This window comes from Pseudorca crassidens, chromosome 1 (genome assembly GCF_039906515.1).
Source record: "Pseudorca crassidens isolate mPseCra1 chromosome 1, mPseCra1.hap1, whole genome shotgun sequence".
Classification (NCBI taxonomy): domain Eukaryota; kingdom Metazoa; phylum Chordata; class Mammalia; order Artiodactyla; family Delphinidae; genus Pseudorca; species Pseudorca crassidens.
The window spans coordinates 196120027-196142108 of record NC_090296.1 but is presented as its reverse complement, the minus strand read 5'-3'; the positions used below and the strand labels follow the sequence as shown (position 1 = coordinate 196142108).

At 47.6% G+C, this 22082-nt stretch overlaps 1 protein-coding gene across 45 annotated transcripts in view; it reads right to left on the bottom strand.

Annotated features, from left to right (window-relative positions):
- Positions 1-22082, bottom strand: part of ZNF438 (zinc finger protein 438) — a 297450-nt gene that overhangs the window by 116821 nt on the left and 158547 nt on the right. For 34 of the 45 annotated variants that reach the window (XM_067705247.1, XM_067705163.1, XM_067705191.1 and 31 more), the window contains 3 exons: positions 16219-16302; positions 5512-7324; positions 2996-4195 (listed from right to left, as the gene is read on the bottom strand). The exons of 2 other annotated variants lie outside the window; for them this stretch is intronic. In XM_067705247.1, the coding sequence (XP_067561348.1) occupies positions 3577-4195; positions 5512-7324; positions 16219-16302 (2516 nt within the window). In that variant the 3' untranslated portion in view covers positions 2996-3576. Of the gene's footprint in view, positions 1-2995; positions 4196-5511; positions 7325-16218; positions 16303-22082 lie in introns of those variants that run through there. 9 more of the 45 variants (XM_067705291.1, XM_067705273.1, XM_067705310.1 and 6 more) reach the window with 2 other exon arrangements.

The window sequence follows — 22082 nt, the reverse complement described above, 5'->3', positions numbered from 1 at the left end:
AACTGGTCCAGATCTGAGAATTCCAGTAAATAAATGGAGCTGAGCATTTATTGCCAACGATCACGTCACTGGGGCCACAGAAAACTGGGGCGGGGCAGCTGGGGGTGGGAAGGAGCATGGAGCTAGGGCAGACAGTGGAATGCACGCAGGTTGGATTACTTATGGCGTGCTGATGGACAGACAACTTTCCATATGAGAGGAACGGTCAAGCTCCAGCAGGAAGAGGTCCAGAGAAAGAGAGAGAAACGAAAGGGGTCGTGGATAAAAGTGACAGCTAATGAAACAATACAAATCTAAAATGCTGTAACTTTCAGAAATAATTTAGGGCCAAAAGAAAAAGAAAAACAAAAAACAAAAAACCCCTCATTTTTCTGGCTCTGGGACAACTTGCCGAGAAGCAAAAGACATGCAGTGAAATGGACGTGCTGCACTTAAGACCAAATCTGCCTCCGTGCCTTCCTAGCTCTAAGGTGGGGAGCTCCTGAAGCTGGATTTATTCATAGAAAGGGAAAGGGACAATTTTATGTGTTTTTTGCTCACGTATCTATTTTTTCAACAAATATTGTACACTGTTCCTTGTCAGGGGCTGGATCCTCTGGGGCTGTGTGCTGAGCAAAGACACAGTCCCTGCCCTCAAAAGGCTTATGGTCCAGTGTGGGAAACAGACAAGCCCACTGTGAGGTTCAGGACACTGGGGCGGGCGCTGTGACCAGGGCCAGCAGAGGCCGCGGAGGGCAGCCCCGGGGAGGGATTCGTGGCCCACAGTGGAACTGAGAACAGAGATCATCTAGTGAATTTTACCTCTTGTATTGACTAAATAGACGCCAAACTCCATGTGATCCCAACCCCAGTTTATTTAAAAATTAAAATACACTTTTTATGCAAAGATGCAAATGTCTGTGGTTCTCCGCAGAGGTTTTATCCTTGAATTCTGGACGTGAGGCCGACCTGAGCTGTTTTAAGTTACCCTTCTACGGCACCACATACCTCTTCTTGCAAGTCTGCCCAAAGGTATAATAAATAACAGCCCCCAGTTACTCCGTGGCCCAAGTGTGCCCCACGCTCTATTTGTGTGGCATCGACCATTCACGACAGATGCTTTGGTGGGGGGGTGTCACGGCTCCCATCTTACCGGTGGGAGAATGGGGCCTCGAAAGGCAACTCACGGGCAGTAAGCCTCACAGCACCTCCTTGTACACGTCACTGCCTGTGGGTCACCTACGTAGGCTGGGACGTCTGCGCCCACGGAAGGATTGGCAAGCAAGACCCCCCGGGGAATCAACTTGAGCTGTTCCCGAAGTTCTTTAGCTGAACGATTCCCTTTTATCCACCTCCCCAGTCGGAGTCCCTTTTTGCAGCATTCCCACTGAAGAAGCGTCGTCATTAAGGACCAGAAACTCCCTGACCTAGGTGGCACTGGGCTGCTCCTGGAGAAACGCAGGGAGCGTCCTGAGAAGGGGACCCAGGCAGAGCGCTTCGTGAAGAGCCAACTGCATCTCCCCAGCTTTGCTCTTGGCCCATCCTAACCCTCTATTTCTTTCCAGAGGCTACCTGAGCCCTCGCTGTCTTGTTCTCACTGCAAGAATATGGGATTAAACATGGGCCACAGGGGCGAGTCCTCGCAACCTCGGGGACTTCGGACTCTCCTCTACGTGCGGGGTGGATGCACTCTGCCCCCCACACCTTTGTCTCCAACCGGACCCGCTCCTCTGCCCGAGGCCTTCTTGGCCAGGATTTCAGAAATACTGCTTAGCATCTGAAGACAGAGGGGTCTAAGAAGCACTTTAGAGTTTAAGTCAAGTTTCATGGCTTGAACTCAAGTAGCATTCGTGGTAGCTCTCATTTGTTAGTGTCTCCGAGACCACTCTTCCCAAAACAAACTAGATGCTGCGCTGAACGGTAAAGCTGTTCCGTGACTAGCCGAGTTCTAAAAATATTCACACAGTGGAGGTCTGATAGTATCTCTCTGAGATTGGGTGCAGTGTGATCGATTGATGAACCACACAGAATCTTTCCGAGATTTCTATCCCACCTTCTTATTCTCAAATTTATAAAACTATTTGCAAAAAAGCCAAGGATTGAGTTTTCCTTTTTTTGCGCTATTTGAACCAAATTGTACTTATGAACACTTGGTTTTAAAACGAGACATTCAGAAAGATGATTTAAGACCCGCTAGCTCATCAGTTAGAACTTAGGTCTTCCTCCGTTTAGGTAACTTCCTTTAACACAGAAAAATGTTATGACGATGCCCGGGCCCAGCTTCAGGAACAGGCCTGGCCACGTGCACGGCGCTTTCAACCAAAGCCCGGGACCCGAGTGGCTTGAAGTGTTCAGACTCCCTCATTCCGAGAAAACGATTTTGCAGCCAGGATGGCCAGAAACTTCAAATGGCAACATTTCTGATTCGAGGTAATTTCCCAAGAATTTAACAGGCAATCATTTACTCCTGACTTTCAAAGAGGACGAGGCTTGAAAGGCACAGTTGCATCTAAAATTGATCAGCCAGTGACAGCCCTCTGAAGTTACTGGGGAAGAGGAAAGGCCGCTGAGACACCTGACATCTGGGCTGAACTACCCAGTTCACTCTCCAGGTTGTAAATTTTCTGACTCAAAAGACTTTTTGAAAATAACTTTTTAACAAAAAAGTGGTTTTTCTATTAGCTGAAGTACTAAGAAATGGCTGATGACTTTGACGGGAACACTACAGGTATCAGACTTATAGCATCTAAGCTTCAACGGATGTGCACTTAAGAAAATGAATTAAAAAAAATCAAAATCCTGAAAACACGGACTTCCAGTTATGACAGATGAGAACCTTGTTTAAGGTGCTGCTCTACGGCATATTCAAACAAACTAGAGAATCTGATAAAGATCAACAATAGGCCAGGGTTGAGACAGAAATGATGTTGTCACCTGGACATTTACCACATTTGTCGACCTACTTAAACAGAAAACATGTGAACAAAAGGACACATACACGCACACAGACAGGAAATAACTCAAACACGTGTTTTTACTAAAAACCGTACTTGAAGAATAGCCTATAATACTCTACATTTCAATCTGCAAATTTATCTTTTTATTGAATCTGAAATAAAGTCTCAGATACTAACAGGACATAGAATTTTAAAATAAAACTGCATTATGTTAGAAAAATATGCATCAAGGGCATATGTACATATATATGTGTGTGTGTGTGTATATATATATATATTTTTTGTTTTGTTTTTTTGCGGTACACGGGCCTCTCACTGCTGTGGCCTCTCCCGTTGCGGAGCACAGGCTCCGGACGCGCAGGCTCAGCGGCCATGGCTCACGGGCCCAGCCGCTCCGCGGCATGTGGGATCTTCCCGGACTGGGGCACGAACCTGCGCCCCCTGCATCGACAGGCGGACTCTCAACCACTGCGCCACCAGGGAAGCCCCATACATATATATTTCATAATAAAATAAAACTGTACAAAACTCACTGTGCTCATTAAAGCTGATCCTAACCTGCTTGATTTTTGGTATTAAGCACCACCATGGAACAGAGGAAGCGGAGAGAAAACCTCCCCTTACCCCCCGGCTCCCTGTCTCATTTTCCGGTCTCGTTGGAAGGTTCGATGACTCCCTGGCTGGAGAGCGTGCTGAGAACCGTCCAGAGTTTCAGAGGGTCCTCGCACTTGTGGCGCTCTTCCCAATGCAGGAGCAGCTCTTCCTTCCTTCCCAGCATCTGTGCACAAAGGACGCAGCGAAAGCCAGGCCGGGGCGGGGAGAGGGCAGCGTCGGGGCCGGGACCCTCGGGGCCCTGGGGGTGTCCTCCGGGCTCACTGGGTCCTGGCTGGGCTCCTTCACGTTTCGCAAGTATCTCCACCTCATTCTGATGACGGAGGTAGAGCTGCTTTTTCAGTCTGGGGACTGCACAGAGCTCCCCGTCCAAGGGACGGTGCTTAAGCTGCTTTCTTCTCTCAGGATGTTTCCAGAAAGGAGCAGCCTGTTGAACCAGTTCTCCCTGAGCTCCCCTGCTTCCTGGGGAGGGTGAGAGCTCCTCTTGCAACTGGCCCTGGATTTCCTCTCCATGAACGTAAAGCAGGTGGAACTTGATTTCAGCAAAAGACTGGGCAGTGATGTGACAGCGGCCACATCTGATCTGGAATTTGACCTCATCAGCCTGGTTTAGAAGGAGGTCTTCTTCCAGGCTGGACTTGGTCTCCCTGGAAAGGGGGGAAAGAGTCTGTATCAGATCTCATGGAAGAATACAAGCGGAACTTCTCCTTACAGCTCCTGGCCTTCGGGGATCTCAGACACACTCACCGAGGAGGGGCCGAAGGAGGGGCAAGCAGAGAGCGCGTGGGAGGCAGAGGCCACCGTGAAGGCCAAGGTCAGTGCTGCCTGGGGCCTCACACTTCCCACGCCCGCAGGGTCCACTTCGGAAGGAGGCTCCCCTGGGAGCCACCTGTTCTTCGGTTACCATGGCAACAGACGTGAGCACCAGGAGAGCGGCAGGAACTCGCTGGGTCCAGCTGAGGCGACTGTCCCCCCGCCCCCCAGGGCCCTCCTTCTCCCTGAGCACCCAGTGCAGGCTGGACACCTTAGCTAAAACTCAGCATGGACGCCGTTCAACAATTAAGAAGTGAGGTTTCTTTGGGGAGGCCGCTATGTACCTCAGGAAAAGGGGCAGAAATGCCTACAGAGACACAGAGAAACCCCCAGAAAGGCCGGGAGGAAACAGGACAGGCGTAACTTATTTTTAATGAATATGACAGACCAAGCTGAAATTGAACAGAAAGGATTTAGAACCATTAGGACAACTGGGAACGGTCAGGGGCCGAGGATCTCAAGTGCTGGAAAATGTTTAAGTTTCACGGTGCTGACGAGCATTCCCTTCAGCGCAACCTCCGCCCCATCACCTAGAGCAAGGTGGACAGACCAGGGCGTTTCCCTGGTTTACTCCAACTCTCAGACCCGCCTGGCAGTCTTTCAGATTACTCAGCTGGCTCGTTTACGGTGCTGGGAAGCAGCGCTGAACAGACAAGGACACAGGAGACGGTAAACCCCGCCTGACGGGGAAACAGGGCAAGTGCTGCGCCTCAGGCCCGCACCCGGGGGCTGGTCCGTGCAGCAGAGCCGCGCTGAGTCCCCGCCACCTGCCACGCCGTGTTCTGGGCTAAATGGTGCTCTTTGGGTATACATTCTGTGGCCAAGAGTTTGGAGAACATTACTTCTCGGAAGCACCAGAACTATAGACACTAAGTTACTCTTTCATATTTCAGATGCAAAATTAATCTCTTGCCCAACTGTCCCCAGTGTCCCTCAAAGGGACCTCTGTGTCCTGGCTCGTAGAAGGCGGAGTCATCAAAAATCACTAATGATCAGAGACCAGAGAGGAATGTGGCCACTCTTCACAGAACAGGGGGAAGAGGCGGCAGCTCCCTTATGAAATCTTAACCTGGGGGAGGGTCTTCCAAACCCACCTTGCTGCATGTGGAATCTGGCCCTGACCTCAATTCCGAAGCATCCCCACACTCACCTGTCCACCGGTCCCTCCATCCCTCGGGCAGTCTGCTCCCTGGTCCTCAGCAAGTCCCCCGGCTGCGGCTGCGGCTCGCAGGGGGAGGGCTCGGTGCTGACGGCCACCCCGTGCACCTCTTTCAGGTGGCCGAAGTAGACTCTGACGTGGCCGAACACCTTGGCGCAGAATTCGCAGCACACGAGCCTCCTGGGCCGGGAGTCGCCGTGATGCAGCCGCACGTGTGCGCTCAGGCTGCCCGGCCGCACGTAGGCTTTGCGGCAGAGCCGGCAGCTGTAGGGCCGGCTGTCGCTGTGCGTGTTGGCGCGCTCGCGGAGGTGCTGCTTGGGCTGGAAGGCGTGCTCGCACACGTGGCATCCGTGCGAAGGCTTCTTGAGGCCGGAGACCCCATTTCTAAAGGCCGAGCCGGGCTTCGGGGAGGGGCCGTCGTCCTGCCTGCAGCCCAGATGCTTGGGGGCGGCGAGGGAGTGATTGAAGGACGCGTGCTCCCGGCTGCCGGGCGCCGGGGGCTGTAGCGTGGCCGCGGGCGAGGCCAGGGGAGCCAGGGCCGGCAGGACCAGGACAGGCTTGGGCATGATGCTGCGGTATTTTTTCACAGCCCCAGGTTTTTGGTCCCTGGATTCCTGGGGCTCGGCTTTGGCTCTTTCTTTGCCATCTTTACACTTATTACTGACACATTTCCTCCTTTTACTCTGAAATGTCAGAAGTTCATCCGGGACCTTCCGTTTTCTTCCTCTTCTCTTGGCTGCCCCGCCGTTCGGTTTTGTTTTGTGGTTGAGGTCGGCTTTGGTGGCCGGACAGTAGGCCCTGTCGCAGGGGCTCTGCCACGACGCCTGTGGGGCAGGTGCCCTGTCGGCCACCTGGGGGGCCGAACAGAAGCCCTCCGGGATGGACGAGGTCTTATCACCGGCTGCCCTGAGCCCAGGGAGAGAAACATGCGCAACGTTCACAGCTGCTCCGCCTTTGTAAACTTGCGACGCCCTCGCGCTTGAGTAGGGCAGGATGGGCAGTTTACCTCTGGGGATGGAAGGGACCACCTGAACCGCGTTTCCAATAACGCCTGGCGACAAATGGGTCGCGGCCCTGCCAGGGTCGACCTGTTCTCTAAGTTCTCCCCTGGCGACAACAGGCTTCCTGGAGGGCTTCTTGCCTGCAACGCCTGCTCTCCCTGAACTCTTCGGGAGGCCCCGCTCGGCAGAGGGCTCCTCCGGTGTGGACAGCGCTGGGGCGGCGGGAGGGTCCCGACCTCCGTGGTCGCTGGTCCCTGGGGGCCCAGGGTCTCCACGGCCACCCCCACTGGTCAGCGAGGCCGGGGCCTGGCCGGGTGCCAGCGCCGGCTTGGGTGGGCTGGGCTTGTGCGGGGCCTCGGGGTGCTCAGGCAGGGGAGGGGCCGCTTGGGCGGGAGCTTGGCTACAGCCCCTGTCGGAGGAGCTGCACCCCGGTTTCTTTCTGGCTCCTTTGCTATGTCCTGGGCGTTGGTACCGGGGGATGGGCAGCTTCAGGTTCTTGGGCAGAGGCAGTCTGGGTTTCTGGAGTGGCTGAGCCGAGGCGACGTGTGGCAGAGCGACGAGAGAGAAGGTCCCTTCCTGGCCGGCCACCTGCATCAGCGCGTAATTCTGGGGGGGCATCCCCAGGGCCTTCGAGCCGAGGGAGGGGCCTGGATGCGCGTGGTCAGAGAGGGAGGGCGCCGGGCCCGGGACCACTCTGGGCGCCAGGACTCGGGGCGCAAGTTTTGGAGCGATGGTTCTAAACTGACTCTTACCCTGCAGACCCTTCCCACCCTGAATCGTTCCAGGAGGGCTGTTTGATTCACCTGCAAGGACAATGCAGCATAAAAAGTCACGCTGGTGTCACATAAGCATCTTACCATTCCCTCTGCCTGGAAGCATCCCTAGACCCAGCCCTGCCCTTGGGGGCAAACCCCGTGTTCCTCAAGACCCAGCCTGAAGGTCAGCTCCTGCCCACCCTCCCAGGACTGATGATTCACCACTTTCCACGGTAATTTATCTGTTTATGCATCTCTACGACTAAACACAGAGCTTCCTGAGAGCTGGGGCTTCCCCCTCCTTGTATTCCACAAGTCCGTCCTCTCCACTGGCCTAATTCCGCCAGGGCGACCCCACCCCTCCCCCAAGCTCCCGGGCTGCCCACCCTCTGGCACGTTCTGCCTTGTACTCTATTTCTTTCATATAAATGTCTTGCTTTCCCTATTAAGCTCTGTGAGCGTGAAGCCCGTATTGGATCTGCCTTGCTATTTCCCACTGTATCTTTGGTACGAAACAAATGTTTCTTGTATCAAACTTCTTTTCCACTCAATTTCAGGATACACAGTTTGACCCACTGGCAGCCAATTCGTTCTGCACAGTGGATGAATTCCAGCCTGAATGCTGGCTTGGTGGCTGTTTTCCCGTGTGACTTGTGGATTTCTTCTCATACCTTCCAAACTGTTTATGTGTGCTTTTGCAATTAAATCACCAGTATTAAAAAAGCTGACGTGACACCTTACAAGCATGTTGGAAGAAAAACAAAAAGATACACAGTGATAAGATACAGAGACAACATAAAAAATACATGAATCACACAAAAAGCCCCTTCCAGGACACCAAGAGGAACAACTTTAACTGACAGACTAACACTTCACATTCCCCAGATTTATTAGGCTGACGGAAGAGCAGTGATTACTGCTCTGAGGAACAATTAAGGAAACAGTTCTTGCTTCTCAGGGCTGATTCACTGACTTGATCCCCTGAGGCCTCAAGCTCCTAAGGCCTGGCTGCAGAGGAGCTTCCCATTTCTAAGTACCTCATGCTCGTCAAGCTTCACTTCGACGCGCGTTTACCAGGTACCTACACTATTCTAGACAGTGGATGTGGCAGGCCTGTGAGTCCTCTTCTGAAACTACTGCGGCCAGATGTATTTTGGAATTTACACTTTCAAATTTTAGGAAAGTAGTAAGATGCTCACGCCAGATGTTACCTAACACCCAGCAGAGTCTGCAGAGTACCCCTAGTTAAACCTAGTACCACCTCTGGAGTAACACATGAGTATTCACAAGGGGGAACCTAGTACCTAGTACCTAGTACCACCTCTGGAGTAACACGTGAGCCTTCACAAGGGGGAAAAACATGAAGGTTTTTAAAGGGTCTTATTTCAGTTCAGGCTTTGCCTCTGAATGAGTTTTGGTACCCAACGTTTGATAACATTTTCTGTTTTCAGAGCCTGTTAGGTTTTGGAGTCATAGGAAGAGGACGGAAGAACTATTTCTTTAGGGGCCACCAAGGATCTAAACATGAATGGATACAATTTCTGCCTTAGGTAGCTGGCAATCTGGTAAAGCAGACAAATAAACATTAAAAAAAAATCAACCTTGATTTTCATGTCTACAGTTAGTGAAGTGGCAATTTTAGCAGAAAATTGATGTTTTCAGCAAAAATGACACTCTGCGAGTAACAAATAGTAGCACAGTAGGAATAAGGTTGAAATATATCCTGACGGACCAGTTTACTTTGGTAGCTTACATTAGAGGAAGAAGGAAAAAGAGTCGTGTTACGGTCTGGGGGCATCAGACAAGGATAATTATGTCATCTGTTGTTTTTCCTTTTTGGCTTTGCTACCATGAAGTTCACGGGTAAACTGACTGGTCGATCACCTCACAACAGTCACCCAAATTGATATGCTACATTTGCCTCATCTCCCTGCATAATTTAATTCATTTTTCACTTCTACATTCACAGCCTTTAAATTTAAACGTCTTTCATGTTAAGCCTCATCTCATCTTTCTGCAAGAAGCACTGACGTAAGTTGTACGTATTGATAAATATACTAACTCAGAACTGGTGAAAGTCTGCAGAGAGCTTAAAAGTATTGAAAGCTTTTGGCTGCCTAGGGACAAGGCTTATTAAATAATTCCACTAACAATCACAACGGTCTTTGCATCTACACAACCTATCGGGGGTGAGGGAGGGAAAAAAGAAGAAACATTGGGTGATTTCTGTCTAGGCCATACTCCTAAGTGATCGAGCACACAATATTTATAGCGAGAAGAGCTGGAAGAAAGGCTATGCTGGCCTTAATTAGCCGCAAGTCCTCTTGAAATAGTACGTGACAGTAACGCATCGCAGCACAAGACACGTCACTTGTCTTGCTCAAGTCTGTGCGGTCGGCTCTTTGTCCCCGAGCCAGAGCTCAAGTCCTCGCAGGGGCCTCCAGGGCCTGGCGCCCTCGGCTCCTGGGAGCCCTCTGACCCGCACCGCCTCCAGGCACGCCAACCGCCCCCCCGGGGCTGGTCCTCGCCTGCGCTCTCACCACCCTGACTGCTTCCCTAGGTGACCGCCGGTACCTGCTGCAGCATTCCCTTCAAGTTTTGTTCAAACGGCCTCTTCGTGATGAACTCTTCCCTGAGCGCCTCAGTAACCTGTACCCCATTCTGAGCTCCCTGCCCCGCCTTCCTGTTTTAATTTTCTCCCGTACACGTGCTCACGGACTTCATTATGGTCCGCAGCCCCCCCACCCCTGGAGTGAATTTCTTGAGGGAGGGGAGTTTATCTGCCTCTTCAGGGCCTGGAACAGGGTTAGGCATGGGCTCAGAAATCTGATAATTATTTGTTTAATTTGTAAGTGGTATTTGTGATAAAGTGACCAGTGGCTGAAAGAAAAAAAAAAAAACATAACTTAAAAGCAAGCTTGAACAATGCCAAATTACTTTGAAAATTTGCCCACTGCCAGCATAAGGAAATGGGTTTGCACCATGATTTAAAAACAAACAAACAAACGAAAAACCAAACCAAACAACAACAAAACCTTTTGAGATAAAGGGGAGAGGTGAGGCCAACTGACGAACCACCTGAGGAACTAACAAGAGAGACAGTAAGTGACGCTGTTGGGACGTGAACCCCACAAATAGTGGCAGAAACAAGCAAGCTCTGGAGTAGACGTCGCTTTAAAGAAAACAGACATGCGAGGAGGGAAAAAGACAGGGATTAGAGTGAAGAGAGGAGGAACAGCTAGAAACAGAAAACTGACCCTCAGAGGCAGAGAATGGCGACGCCAGCACAATGAGGAGCAGAAATAACAAAGAAGAGAAGATGCAGCTGAAGCAACAAGCGGTGGTCAAGGTCACGTCAAGGTCCCCAAAGACTTCCACTGGGAAGGGGCTTCCTAGGTTTTATGACCAAGTGTAAGGAAGCAACCTTCTGACAGTTAAGGTTTCCAGCAATGAAACCAACTATCTTTATTGAGCCATTCCAAAGGCGAGGGAGGGAGCTAATTACGATACATGTAAAGTGGATGTGCTTCGGCCTTCCTTGGTGGCCGATGCAGGGGACACGGGTTCGTGCCCCGGTCCGGGAGGATCCTACATGCCGCGGAGCAGCTGGGCCCATGAGCCATGGCCGCTGAGCCTGCGCGTCCAGAGCCTGTGCTCCGCAACGGGAGAGGCCACAGCAGTGAGAGGCCCGCGTACCGCAAAAAAAAAAAAAAGTGGATGTGCTTCAACTGATCTTCAAGAGTTCGTCCATTACAGTGGAAATAAAATCACACACAAAGAGCAATGGCAGTCAAAAGAAAAGGAGGCCGACCGTGGTCCAGGAGCACAGGAAACTCTTTAGGGTAACCAGCTGTCCCGGCAACAGAGAACACTGATCGGTGAGCAGCCTGGTGGCCTGAGACCACAGGGCCCTGGGTGAGAAGTACGGGGCCCGCCGCACAGAGTCATCCTTCAGTTCCCTGCAATTCAAAGAAGTGGGTGCTGGCGTAGAAGAGCGTATCAACTGGCTTCATGATCACTAACCACAAGCTAGTCACGAGAAGTCTGTGGGGTGAAAAGACAAGGCCTTGCACAGTAAGCTAACTTGCTCATGCCTGCCCGGATCTGTTGGGGATTACATACAAGGGTGGGGTCTTCACGAAGGTGGTGCTGAGTCCCACCTCCCAGAATCATTAATGATGCAGTGATAGGGAATGAAACGATGCATCAGAAGAAAAGCAAGGCAGGAGAAAGACGGCGAGGCCACAAAAATAGAAGGAAAGAAGAACCCCTAGGAATTACTAAAACGTCCAGCAACAGGGTACTAATACTCATCCAACCATACAACAGAATACTATGCCACAGCGGAAAAGAAGAATGAGTTAGACTGACATGGAATACTCTCCAAGATGTGAGGTTTATCGTATGCTATCACTTGGATTTAAAAAAAAAGCAGTGAGAAACACACACAGATCTACTCCTGTATACACACAGAATCTCTCTCAAAGGAAACTAAAGAAACTGGCCTTAGTGTGGCCTTCGGGGTGGAGCCACCGGGGGAAGTACAGGTCGGGGTGGGATGCATGTGTATCTCCCACTGAATGCTCTCGGGGCCTGGCACACAGGAGGTACTTACAAATATTTTTTGAATGAATAAAAGGAAAACGAAAGTTTCCCTTTTGGATCCGTTTTGCAAAAGGTTATCCGTGGGGTATCTGTGATGGGTAAGTCTGCGTCCGTGCGTAAATGACTGTGTCCAGATGACACCTGGAGAGCACCTCGGGCTTTTACTTTCCTTGCCTACTTAATGATAAGAATTGCTAATGATAAGGGAAGTAATCGAATCGTCTGACAGGCGGTTCATCACTACCCCCCAAGGTTCAGCCCTGAGAAGCATCAGAGCTCACCCCCGAAGCACAACCGCAGTCCTGAGAACCGTTCCTCCCAACACTGGCTCTTTAAAATAAAACAGGGCCGTCTGCAATAAAGGTCAGTTATGCTACAATAACTACAGGGGTTTTCTTTTCTTTTTCTTTTTAAAGAGGTTTGATCAATAGGAGTGTTTAGAGAAACTGCAAATGCCATTAAGTTTTTTAAAACACTGAGCTGTCTGATTGTGGGAAGGCTTTCTTGGCCACGTAGTTGCAACAGTGGTTTATTCCACGACACATTTACAAGGCCTCTGCCAGATGGTGTGATCTAAACCCCGTCACCTGTCACCTACTAACTTACAGATTTCACAGAACTGTGCACTAAATGGTAAGTCGAAATTTCTACTGACATTCATCATTTCTGGAAATCCTGCGGAATTACCCGTAACACAGTTAGACCCACAGGACTCTGAGGCACTAAACATGGACTTTTCTAAACTGAAAACGTAAAAGCCTCACTCAGTAAAATTAATTTTTGCACAGTTCTACAATGCAAATACTTAGTATTAGGATTTTAAATGTGGACTGTTTTTAATATGTTAAGCATATTGAACAATTATTTTGAAGAGTGACATTTACAGTTGGTGAGAATTTGATCTAACTGTGGATTAAAGGAAAACGAGGAGGCAATGAGTCCTTATTATGGTCTAGAATCTATGCTGGTCTTTTAATTGAATCCTTATGCAAACTCTGCAAATAAACATTATTGTCCCCTTTTACAGATGAGGCAAAAAGAGGCTTGAGGAAGTTAATTACATGCCAAAATCCACACAACCCAGGTCCGTCCCATTCCAATGCAAAGCAGTGACCTTCCTTCCTCTCCTTCATCCTCCCCTCAAAAGGGGGAAAATTCTTTACAAAATTGCCCTAATTAGCTCCAAAATATAATTTTTATCTCTGGATTTTAAGGAGAAGAAAAAAATTTGAAATAGCAATGGCTTGTCATATCTCCAAACTTCAATTACCATCAAATGATTCTTTCCAACAGCCCACTTATTAGAGAACTGATGAAAAGGTAATAGTCACCTGAAGGTAAAAGCAGATATTCAAAGCTGAGTTTCCCACTTCCTATCCACAGGGTTCTGACAAACCCAGAAAGGCGGCCAGGTATCTGTCCGGAGAAAGCACCGTGTGCGTCCCCCTCCATCTCCTCCAGAGCCCGGGGCTGGTGCGTGTCAGCTGCCCTGCCAGGCGGCGGATGGAAGCCGAGGGCCCAGTGGCACCGCGCGCCCGCATCTGAGCCAGCCCCCTCTAACTGTGCCACAACGTGGCCCCGCACACCGTGTTAAGAGACAGGAACACGGGGCGGGTGACTGTCCAAGAGCCGCAAGCAGCTCACTTCCTGATTCCCACCGGCATGAACCGAGGCCCGCAGCGCTGCTTCTGAACAGAGTTCTTCCCACCCGACCCTTGGCTGGTTCGGGCATGGCTGCCCCTCATTCCACCTGCGGGGACCCGAGGGCCCGCGGCTAAGCCGGAGCGGAGGTGGAGAGAGGGGGCCCCCCGCTCTTGACGCAGTCCCTGGCTCCAGGCTCAGAGCGAAAGTGTTGCCAAGTCTTGGCCACGAAAAAGCCAAAACTTTTAGGACTTGTTTAGGTTTTAACGTTATTGAACTGAAAAACCCTATCTTCAATTTTATTGGTTGGCATCCCTGTCCTCCCTCCCACTTGGCTTTCCAATAATAAGTTCCAGTTGGGGTTCAAACTGTTTCCCAGGATGGTCTCTGGTTAGAACAAGCATGGTAAAACCCCGGAGAAATCTGAGATGAAAGAAACGTCTCAGAACACAAGGCAGCTCAACTTAATTCTGTTGAAAAACCTACAAACACGTGGAGCCATCGCCCACCCGTTCCCCCGCATGTCCCGGCTCTGCGGCGCCATCTACAGGGCTGTACTGAGTGCTGGCGGGAGAGATGGTACCGTAAAGCGCGCTGGCAACACAGGCACACGGGTGCTTTGTTTCCAAGGACTCGGGATGCCAATCATCACTCCAGTCCACACATCTACAGCACTCAGCCCGCCTAGAGTCATTCTACTAGGAGCCCAAGTTCAGGAAATCTGACACTGTACAAAGGAAGCGAGCATGTTCCCAATTTACGTGTCAGGTGCTGTGCAAAATACTTCGCGCGCGTTATGTCCTTTAATCCCCACAACGCGCTGGGTCAGGAGTTACTGTTATGTGCATTTTACAGATGAAGATTTTGCAGCCAGCGGGTAACAGGCTGGAACTCAAGCCTTGGCCCGCGTGACTCCAAAGGCTCTCCCCAGGTCTACCTGCTGCCTGGAAGCTATTATGCACGGTGACAGTCACCATCACAGTCTCTAGTGGTAAGATCACGGGTTTGGGGGTTCAGACAGATGTGGGTTCAACTCCTGTCTCTGTCTCGTGGTTTGGGAGAGTCACTCAGCCTGAATGTTCCCATTTATGAAATGGGCATAACAGTATCTGGTCGCTGTCAGGATTAAATGAAGAAAGTACGCATTAAACGTGCCAGGGTGGTGCTTACCACATGTTAGATTCTCAGCAGTTTCCTACCTTCTCTTGCCAAGAAGTACGAAGCTCCTGACATTTATTTTTGGTGGGAGGAAAAAACGCACAAATCTTGACCGTGAATCATACGGCAGCAGCACTGAACCCTTAAACGGGTATTTCTTTTTTAAGAGGTAAATCAAGGAAAGCGGGAAGAAATAACTATTCCTTGTGAACGATGCTCCCCATAAACCTGTAAAGCACTTCTCTCTGACAGCTCACTTATTACATCTGATCCAGCCTGTCAGCCTCTCTTCCCCTGCCCCGCCCCCCAATTTTTGCATCCAGTTGACAAAGTGCTAAGCAGATGAACAGTTCTAGTGAATAGGAGTGAACATATGTGCATTGTAAAGGGCTGTTTTCTGGGGACATCCTCCTCTGCTTTTGTTTATACTGAGCATTGATGCTAACTGCTGTTGTTCTCCAGCTTAGCAGGGGACAAAACTCCCCTGGTGGCCCTTCAGGGGATGGGGGTAAGCCCAGGTCTCAGGGGTCCTGGGAGGGACGGGGTCTAGAGTGGGACTAGTGACTCTGGCCACATCTCAGGAGGACGGTGAGAGCAATGGCCACGGGGTTTCTCAATTCGGAAGAGAAAATATGGGGACTCTCAGAGGGTGGGTCAGGGCAACCAGAACTTTGACAGCACTTGTAGATTTCAGTATGCTGCGGTGGTGGTGGGGGATCATTAAGAAGTAAGTTTAAGATAGCTTGTTTATAGAAAGAAAAGTCTAGCATCCAAAGAGGGTCTGTAGCCCATCAAATTGAACAAATTAGATATGTGAATATGTCATGAAGCATGGGGAAACAAGCACTCTTTATGAACAAATTTAAAAGCCAGTTACCTAAAACATTAACGGCAATAAAAGAAAAAAAAATTACACAATGTGGTTTTTGTTAAATTCTAGTAGCTAATTATTCTTTTTGGGTCATATAATTAATGTCCCAAATTAAAATTTAAAAAGTACTACATTTAAAATACTTTTTAATAATGCTCAATTTCAGTGAATTTCTCCTTCATTTTAATTAAGCCCCCTGTATCAGTCCTCATTTCTGGGAGGAACTATTTTTAATTTCAAGTGCTTCTGATGAAAAACAGTTGAAAACTATGATATATTCTTATTTTTAATGCATCGAGAAAGATGAAGTTATTTATCGTTTTGGCAAAAAAAAAAAAAAAAACCCAAAAAACCCTGTAATGTGAGCAAGATTTTATTCACTATTACACAGCAGTCAACTTGGTATCTTTACCCAAATCTAAGAATGACTGAGTAGCGCCAGAATCTGACTAAGAGCTAACGATCTATGAGGAACGCAAAGCAAGCCAGAGGGATGCTTTGTTAAGCCCATCCTCCCGTTATTCTTTTTGCTGTTAATACTGCTAGGATTGTGAATGTTCAGGTGAGTCACACAGCTGAAACCCAGAAGGCCTTGCTAACTGGACCACATCAAGGTGAAAGCAGCAAATCACTTCGTTCGACACTCTAACTCCCATAGAACAAATACCTGTGCGCGCTGTCTTTCCAGGAGATGCCGACTTCTTCTGAGTCAGCTGTTTCTCAACAGGACTGGTGAGCAGGGAAACACCTCCTGCAAAAGGGCTTTAGTGAGCTACATAAACGTCTCAGGGCAAGAAATCTTCCACCACCGAGTTACAAATGGACCCCTTCTGTTTACACCTTATATTTCAATATCAGTTGGAACAGTTACATATCTGGGATGACAGTTGGTGAAGAAAACCTTTTCCTTAGTGGGATGAACGGAAAGACAAGGTTTCAACATCAGAACACGCAGTCAGCTGGAACGACTAAACTAGGACAGTGCAGAAAGTTCTTGCTTTTGGTCAAAATACCATGATTATGAAACTAGAGTGGTAAAGATCACAATGTTTCAACAGCAGGATAGTTAAAAGCAAGGGACTGGAATCACAAAGATATTCTTATTTTTATACCATAATTTCAAAAGTAGATTTGCTGTATATATATATAGAACAGACATCTTTAAAGAATGTGCAAACTGCATTTTAAAAAATGAAATAATGGTTGCACTGCTTTGTGGTAGAGTTGTACAGATATTTTATCTTCACAACTCACACTGATTTAGGACATTTTTGTTTTTTTCTGGTCTTTCTGCACCTCAGCTTTTATGTCAAACAGTTCATGATTTGTAAGTACAAACGTACAGCACCGCGTATCTCTTTGTTACGTGGATAATTATTCCCTAAAACTCCTGCTTGCTGAATCTTTACTGTTCCTCACTTCTTCAGTCAAGGTACATCTTACCTTAACACAGAGACCACCTATGATACTGACACTTGGAAGAAAATAAAGAGAAAGAAAAGGAAGCACCGGGCACTGCTGGCACCAAGGTCCCGGGCTTGTGGGAGTTATTCCCGTGGGGCTGACCAGTCCGGACCTCCGTGAGCTAACCCCCACATACTGTACAGATTCTGAGGTACAAAACCACGACGGCCTCGGAGTGTGAAAGCTGTGGGACCAATCTGGACTCCTTTCCCTTTGAATTCTGCCTGGCTTCTCCTCCATCAATATCTTTATTGTTCTTTGGATGACAACTACAGACATGGCTGAAGGAAACACTCACTCTCGTCCACAGGTTAGGAACATGTAAGCGTTAACTCCCCATTTTCTCCAAGGGGATGGAGTGATGACACAGTCCACCTGCGTTCTCTTTTCCCCGAGGCTCTGCACGTACATAGGTATGTGTACTTAGGTAAATACTCCTGGTCCTGGAGTTGGCTTCCTGCCTGATCATCCCTGGACACTCCCGGCATGCCGTGCGTCTTTCCACAGCGCTTACCCCACCTGGTTCCCCTACTTCCCCCATGCTTTCCACTCCCACTGCCTGCTGCCTTGTGCTGGAGAAATCCAACCACTGTGAACACTGGACAACATCATAAATGTCAGGTTTCCAGTCTGAGGCTGCAGACTGATTCCACAGTCAGTTTCTTGTCCTAGCAGACTCCCTTCAGTCCCTCACTGGGACCAGCCCAGGTTTCTCCCACTGTGCTTGTCTGAGGCCCCACCCCTCTGCCCCACCCTACCCTTCCCCCATGGCTCTCTCTCTTGTCAGTGATTTTTGGCATTGACCTTGCAATGAACTGAGTATTTGTGCCTTCCCTCCCCACCCCCAAATTCACATATTGAAATGCTAACCTCCAGTGTAATGGTATTAGGAGTTAATCAGGTCACGAGGGTGGAGCCCTCATGAGTGGGATTGGTGCCCTTATAAGAGGGACCCCAGAGACTTCTCTTCCTCTCTCTCTGCTACAGGAGCGTACACTGAGAAGATGGCAGCCTGCCGCCCAGAAGAGGGCTCTCACCAGAACCTGACCACGCTGGCACCTGATCTTGGACTTTCAGCCTCTAAACTTGAGAAATAAATTTCTGTTGTTTGGAAGCCACTCGGTCCATGGTACTTGGTTTTAGCAGCTTCAAGTGACTGACACTTGGTGCGGAAGAGAGAGGTCACTGGCCCTGCTTCCTACTTCTAAACTCTCCTCTTTAATTATACAACACAAATATGGTTACTTTTTCCTGGGGTGGGGTCAGGAGGGCGAGGCCCTATTGCTCTAAATATATACCATATGCCCCGAGTCCTAAAGCACGAAAAGGTAAGAAGATGTGTATCTCAGAATCAGGAAATGGGGTGTTCCCAACACCTGCTGCACCCACACTTGTCTCCAGGCCCCTCCGCTGCCTCTGGGCTCCTACACCATCAGCGAGCCCCGGGCGTTCAGGAGGCCTTCCGGACCATCCCACCTGAAGGCTGTGCTCCACCCCAGGCGCTCAACTGTTTTCTTTAATTGTCCTTCACAGCACTTATGTTTATAATGACATTATATCACCTGTCTCCTCCCACTAGAATGTAAGCTCCAAGGAAGCAGGGGCTGGCTTTGTTCACTGCCAGGACCTTGGTCCCTAGTCCCTGTCTGGTACGTGGCCATCAGGCAGTACGTTATTCACTAAATGAGTGACCTGATAGCTCTCGGCTGTATTGTCTTGCTTTCTCCTGTGCTTTTGCTGGACAAGAAACTATACAAACAAACCCAACAACCATAAATAATCCTTGGGCTTTCTCTCCTCTTCAAGCTACTGCCCTACCTCCTTTCTTTTCTTTGTGAGAAAATTTACCATAGGTAGAGTATATGCTCCCCGTTTCTACTTATTAACTCTATCTTTCCTCATCCTAAACCCTTAAACCCCCTTGTGAAGGACTAAAATGTCCCTCCGTCAAGAGTCAGATGCGGTGCTTAAGCTATGATCTCATTTCATCCTCCACCCGCTCTTGGTAGTAACATCTCTGGGCCACGGATGCAGGAACTGAAACTTCCTGGCGAGGTCACAAGCTGGTAGGTGAGAGATGGGTGTGAACCCACTCTGGCCCCAAAGCTGCTCTCCTTCCGTTCCAACACACCGAACTTAAGGAAGGGGTTTGGCGATGACTCTGTTTATATTGTCGGTCTCCTCCAGTGGCTGTGAGTGCCACACCAACCATCTCGACGCTGGGAAAATGAAGATCCTTTTGACTAACCTTTTCCAACCAGAGTGTAACCCTCAGGAGAGAGCGCACGCTTCCTTTTCCTAACAGGAGTCTACAGCATGGCTACTGGAGACTTACAGGAAGTTTAAGATTTTAAGGAAATTAACACAGAGGGAGTCCCTTCACAGTGCCCTAGTGCTTAAAAGCCAGGCTTCTTCCGTGGTGGCCTTCCTCTTCTTTTTTTTTTTTAATTTTTTTATTGAAATACAGTTTATTTACAATGTTGTGTTAGTTTCAGGTGTACAGCAAAGTGATTCAGTTATACGTATACATGTATATCTATTCTCTTTTAGATTCTTTTCTGTTATAGGTGGTTATAGGTTATTGAGTAGAGTTCCCTGTGCTATACAGTAGGTACTTGTTGGTTTTATATATAGTCGTGTGTATATTTTAATCCCAAACTCCACGGTGTCCTTTCACAGAGCTTCTGATGAACAAACCCTCTAGGCCTATGTCAAAATGTAACTTTTTTAAAGCATCAATTACACAATCAATTTAATAACGCTTTTAGGTACTGACTTAAAGAGGTTTTTTATGATGAGCAAAAATGAAAGGAAAAAAATCATTACTAAGGTCTTTTATAATTTCAGTTATAATATAAATTTCCCAGATTTTTTTCAAATCCTATTGCTCTTGCTTCTAAAACTGAGGTCAATGAAGAACATTAGGACTGAATGAAGAAGTCTGAAAATGCTGAAAGAATTTCTCAATTCCTCACGTGGTAAGTCCTGCCCCTTCAGTCACCTTGACAGAGCATCTGAGAATTTCCCTTTTTTGGATGGTGAGGGGGAAGCTCCTCGGGGTAAACAAGACGAGTTGCATTACATGCAAGAATGAGAACAGAGGCCTGGCTTTGGTTCTTTCACTTACTACTGGAGTGAGCCCGCGCGAGATCATAACCTTTCCTGGTCTTAAGTTTCTCTTTTTACCAAGGGAGGATTAGACTAGAGCACAGTTTCTCAAAGTATGGTCTGCCAACCTGGGGAGGGTCCTCACACTCTCTTTTCATACTCGTAATAAGATGTCACTTGCCCTTTTCTACGCTGTTGGCCTCTGCACATGTTGCATTGATGGAGCAAAGGACGTAATTGGATAAAAGTGAACTCAGGCAGTGACAGCAAACTGTCCAAGCAGCCACATCCTTTGCCACCATACTCCCTCAGCAGAACAAAAACGCAGGATAAAATTTCAGTTTTCTTAAACCTTGATCCTTACGGGCCTTTTAAAAATTCTGTACGATGACACGGTTCATTCCCCCCAGAGCACTTCCGCTGCTCATTGAGGCATGACGGTGGCCACGAGGAACAGTGCTCATGTGATGGTCTGAAGCTGAACTAGCTGCTCTTCATGGAATAACCATCTTGACTTGAAAGAACATCTGACAGACATATGTTGAGAGAACATATTCAGACCTGGGTACCTCGCAGACATTTTCTCAGACGTGAATGAACGAGCCTTGTCATTACAAGAAGAAACATCTGGCAGTACCCATGGCCAGTGATAAAAATCATGCTTTCGAGCAGCATTAGAATGTTGGAAAACTTGAATCCATCACCAGGATATTGAAGCTTCCCTAGACTTAGTGATTTTTCAGGTAAGACTACTGGTTATTTTAACAAATATGATTTTTAAAATATTGTATAAAATGACATATATAGAAGATCTGCGTAACTCAGTGAACTGTTTTCTAATACACATTGCACGATGGACCTAAATGTAACAGAATACAAGAAGTACACTGACACGGTTTCAAATTTCACATTACAACTAAACTTTAAGCTGCTACCTGACTCGTTTAAACTCAGGTATAGTTATCTGACACATTTTGGTGTAGTAGCAAAGAAAATTATCCACAATTATCTGAAAAGGCTATTAAAATACTCCCTCCCTTTCCAGTTACTGTAAAGCTGGATTTTCTTCAAATACTTCAACATAAACACTATAGCACAACATACTGAATGCAGGACCAGATAGGAGACTCCTACCATTTTCAGTGAAGCCAGACTTTAAAGACTTGCAAAAAACATAAATCAATGCTAGTCTTCTCACTAATTTTTTTGCTTTGGAAAATATAGCCAATTACACAAAATATGTTATTTATGTTAAGCTGTAGTGAGATTACTGTTATTTTAAAATGAATTCACAAATACATATTTTTTCAGTTTATAATCTCAAATATGGTAAATCCCATTTGACACTACTGACATAAAAAAATATTCTTTGAGTCCTCAATAGTTTTTAAGAGCGTAAAGGGGCCTGAAACTAAAATGTTTGAGAACTGCCGACTACATGAAATCTAGTTCAAGCTCTTTCAAGATTCTGATTTCTTGTGTGTGTATGTGAATGAGAATAGAAAATAAAATCTGGAAATGTCTTGCTTTTGGTTGATAAGTTTTTGTTTCCTTCACGCTTTTCCCTTGTGAGAATATAATACGGCAGATCCATGAGACAGAGTTGTGAAAATGAAGTGTTTAAAGGTAATTTATCCTAATAAAAATATAAATTATAATTAAATATCACTAGTTGGAAATGTTAGAATACAGCTTAAATTAAAATTTTTTTTGACAAAAATATTATAAATGTTAATGCTTTGAAATTTATTTTACTCAATTTATATTCATGGAACATCTTATAACATATTTAAACTAATGACATTTGCATTTTTTCTCCAATTTTAAGAAATATCATCACAAGATTCTCTTAGTAGTATTAGAATTTTTGAAAAAAACAGAGCACTGTTTTCCTTTCAGAACTTTTAGCAAAATGCATTCAAAATCATTTAAAGTTACTTTATCAAAACCAAAATAATA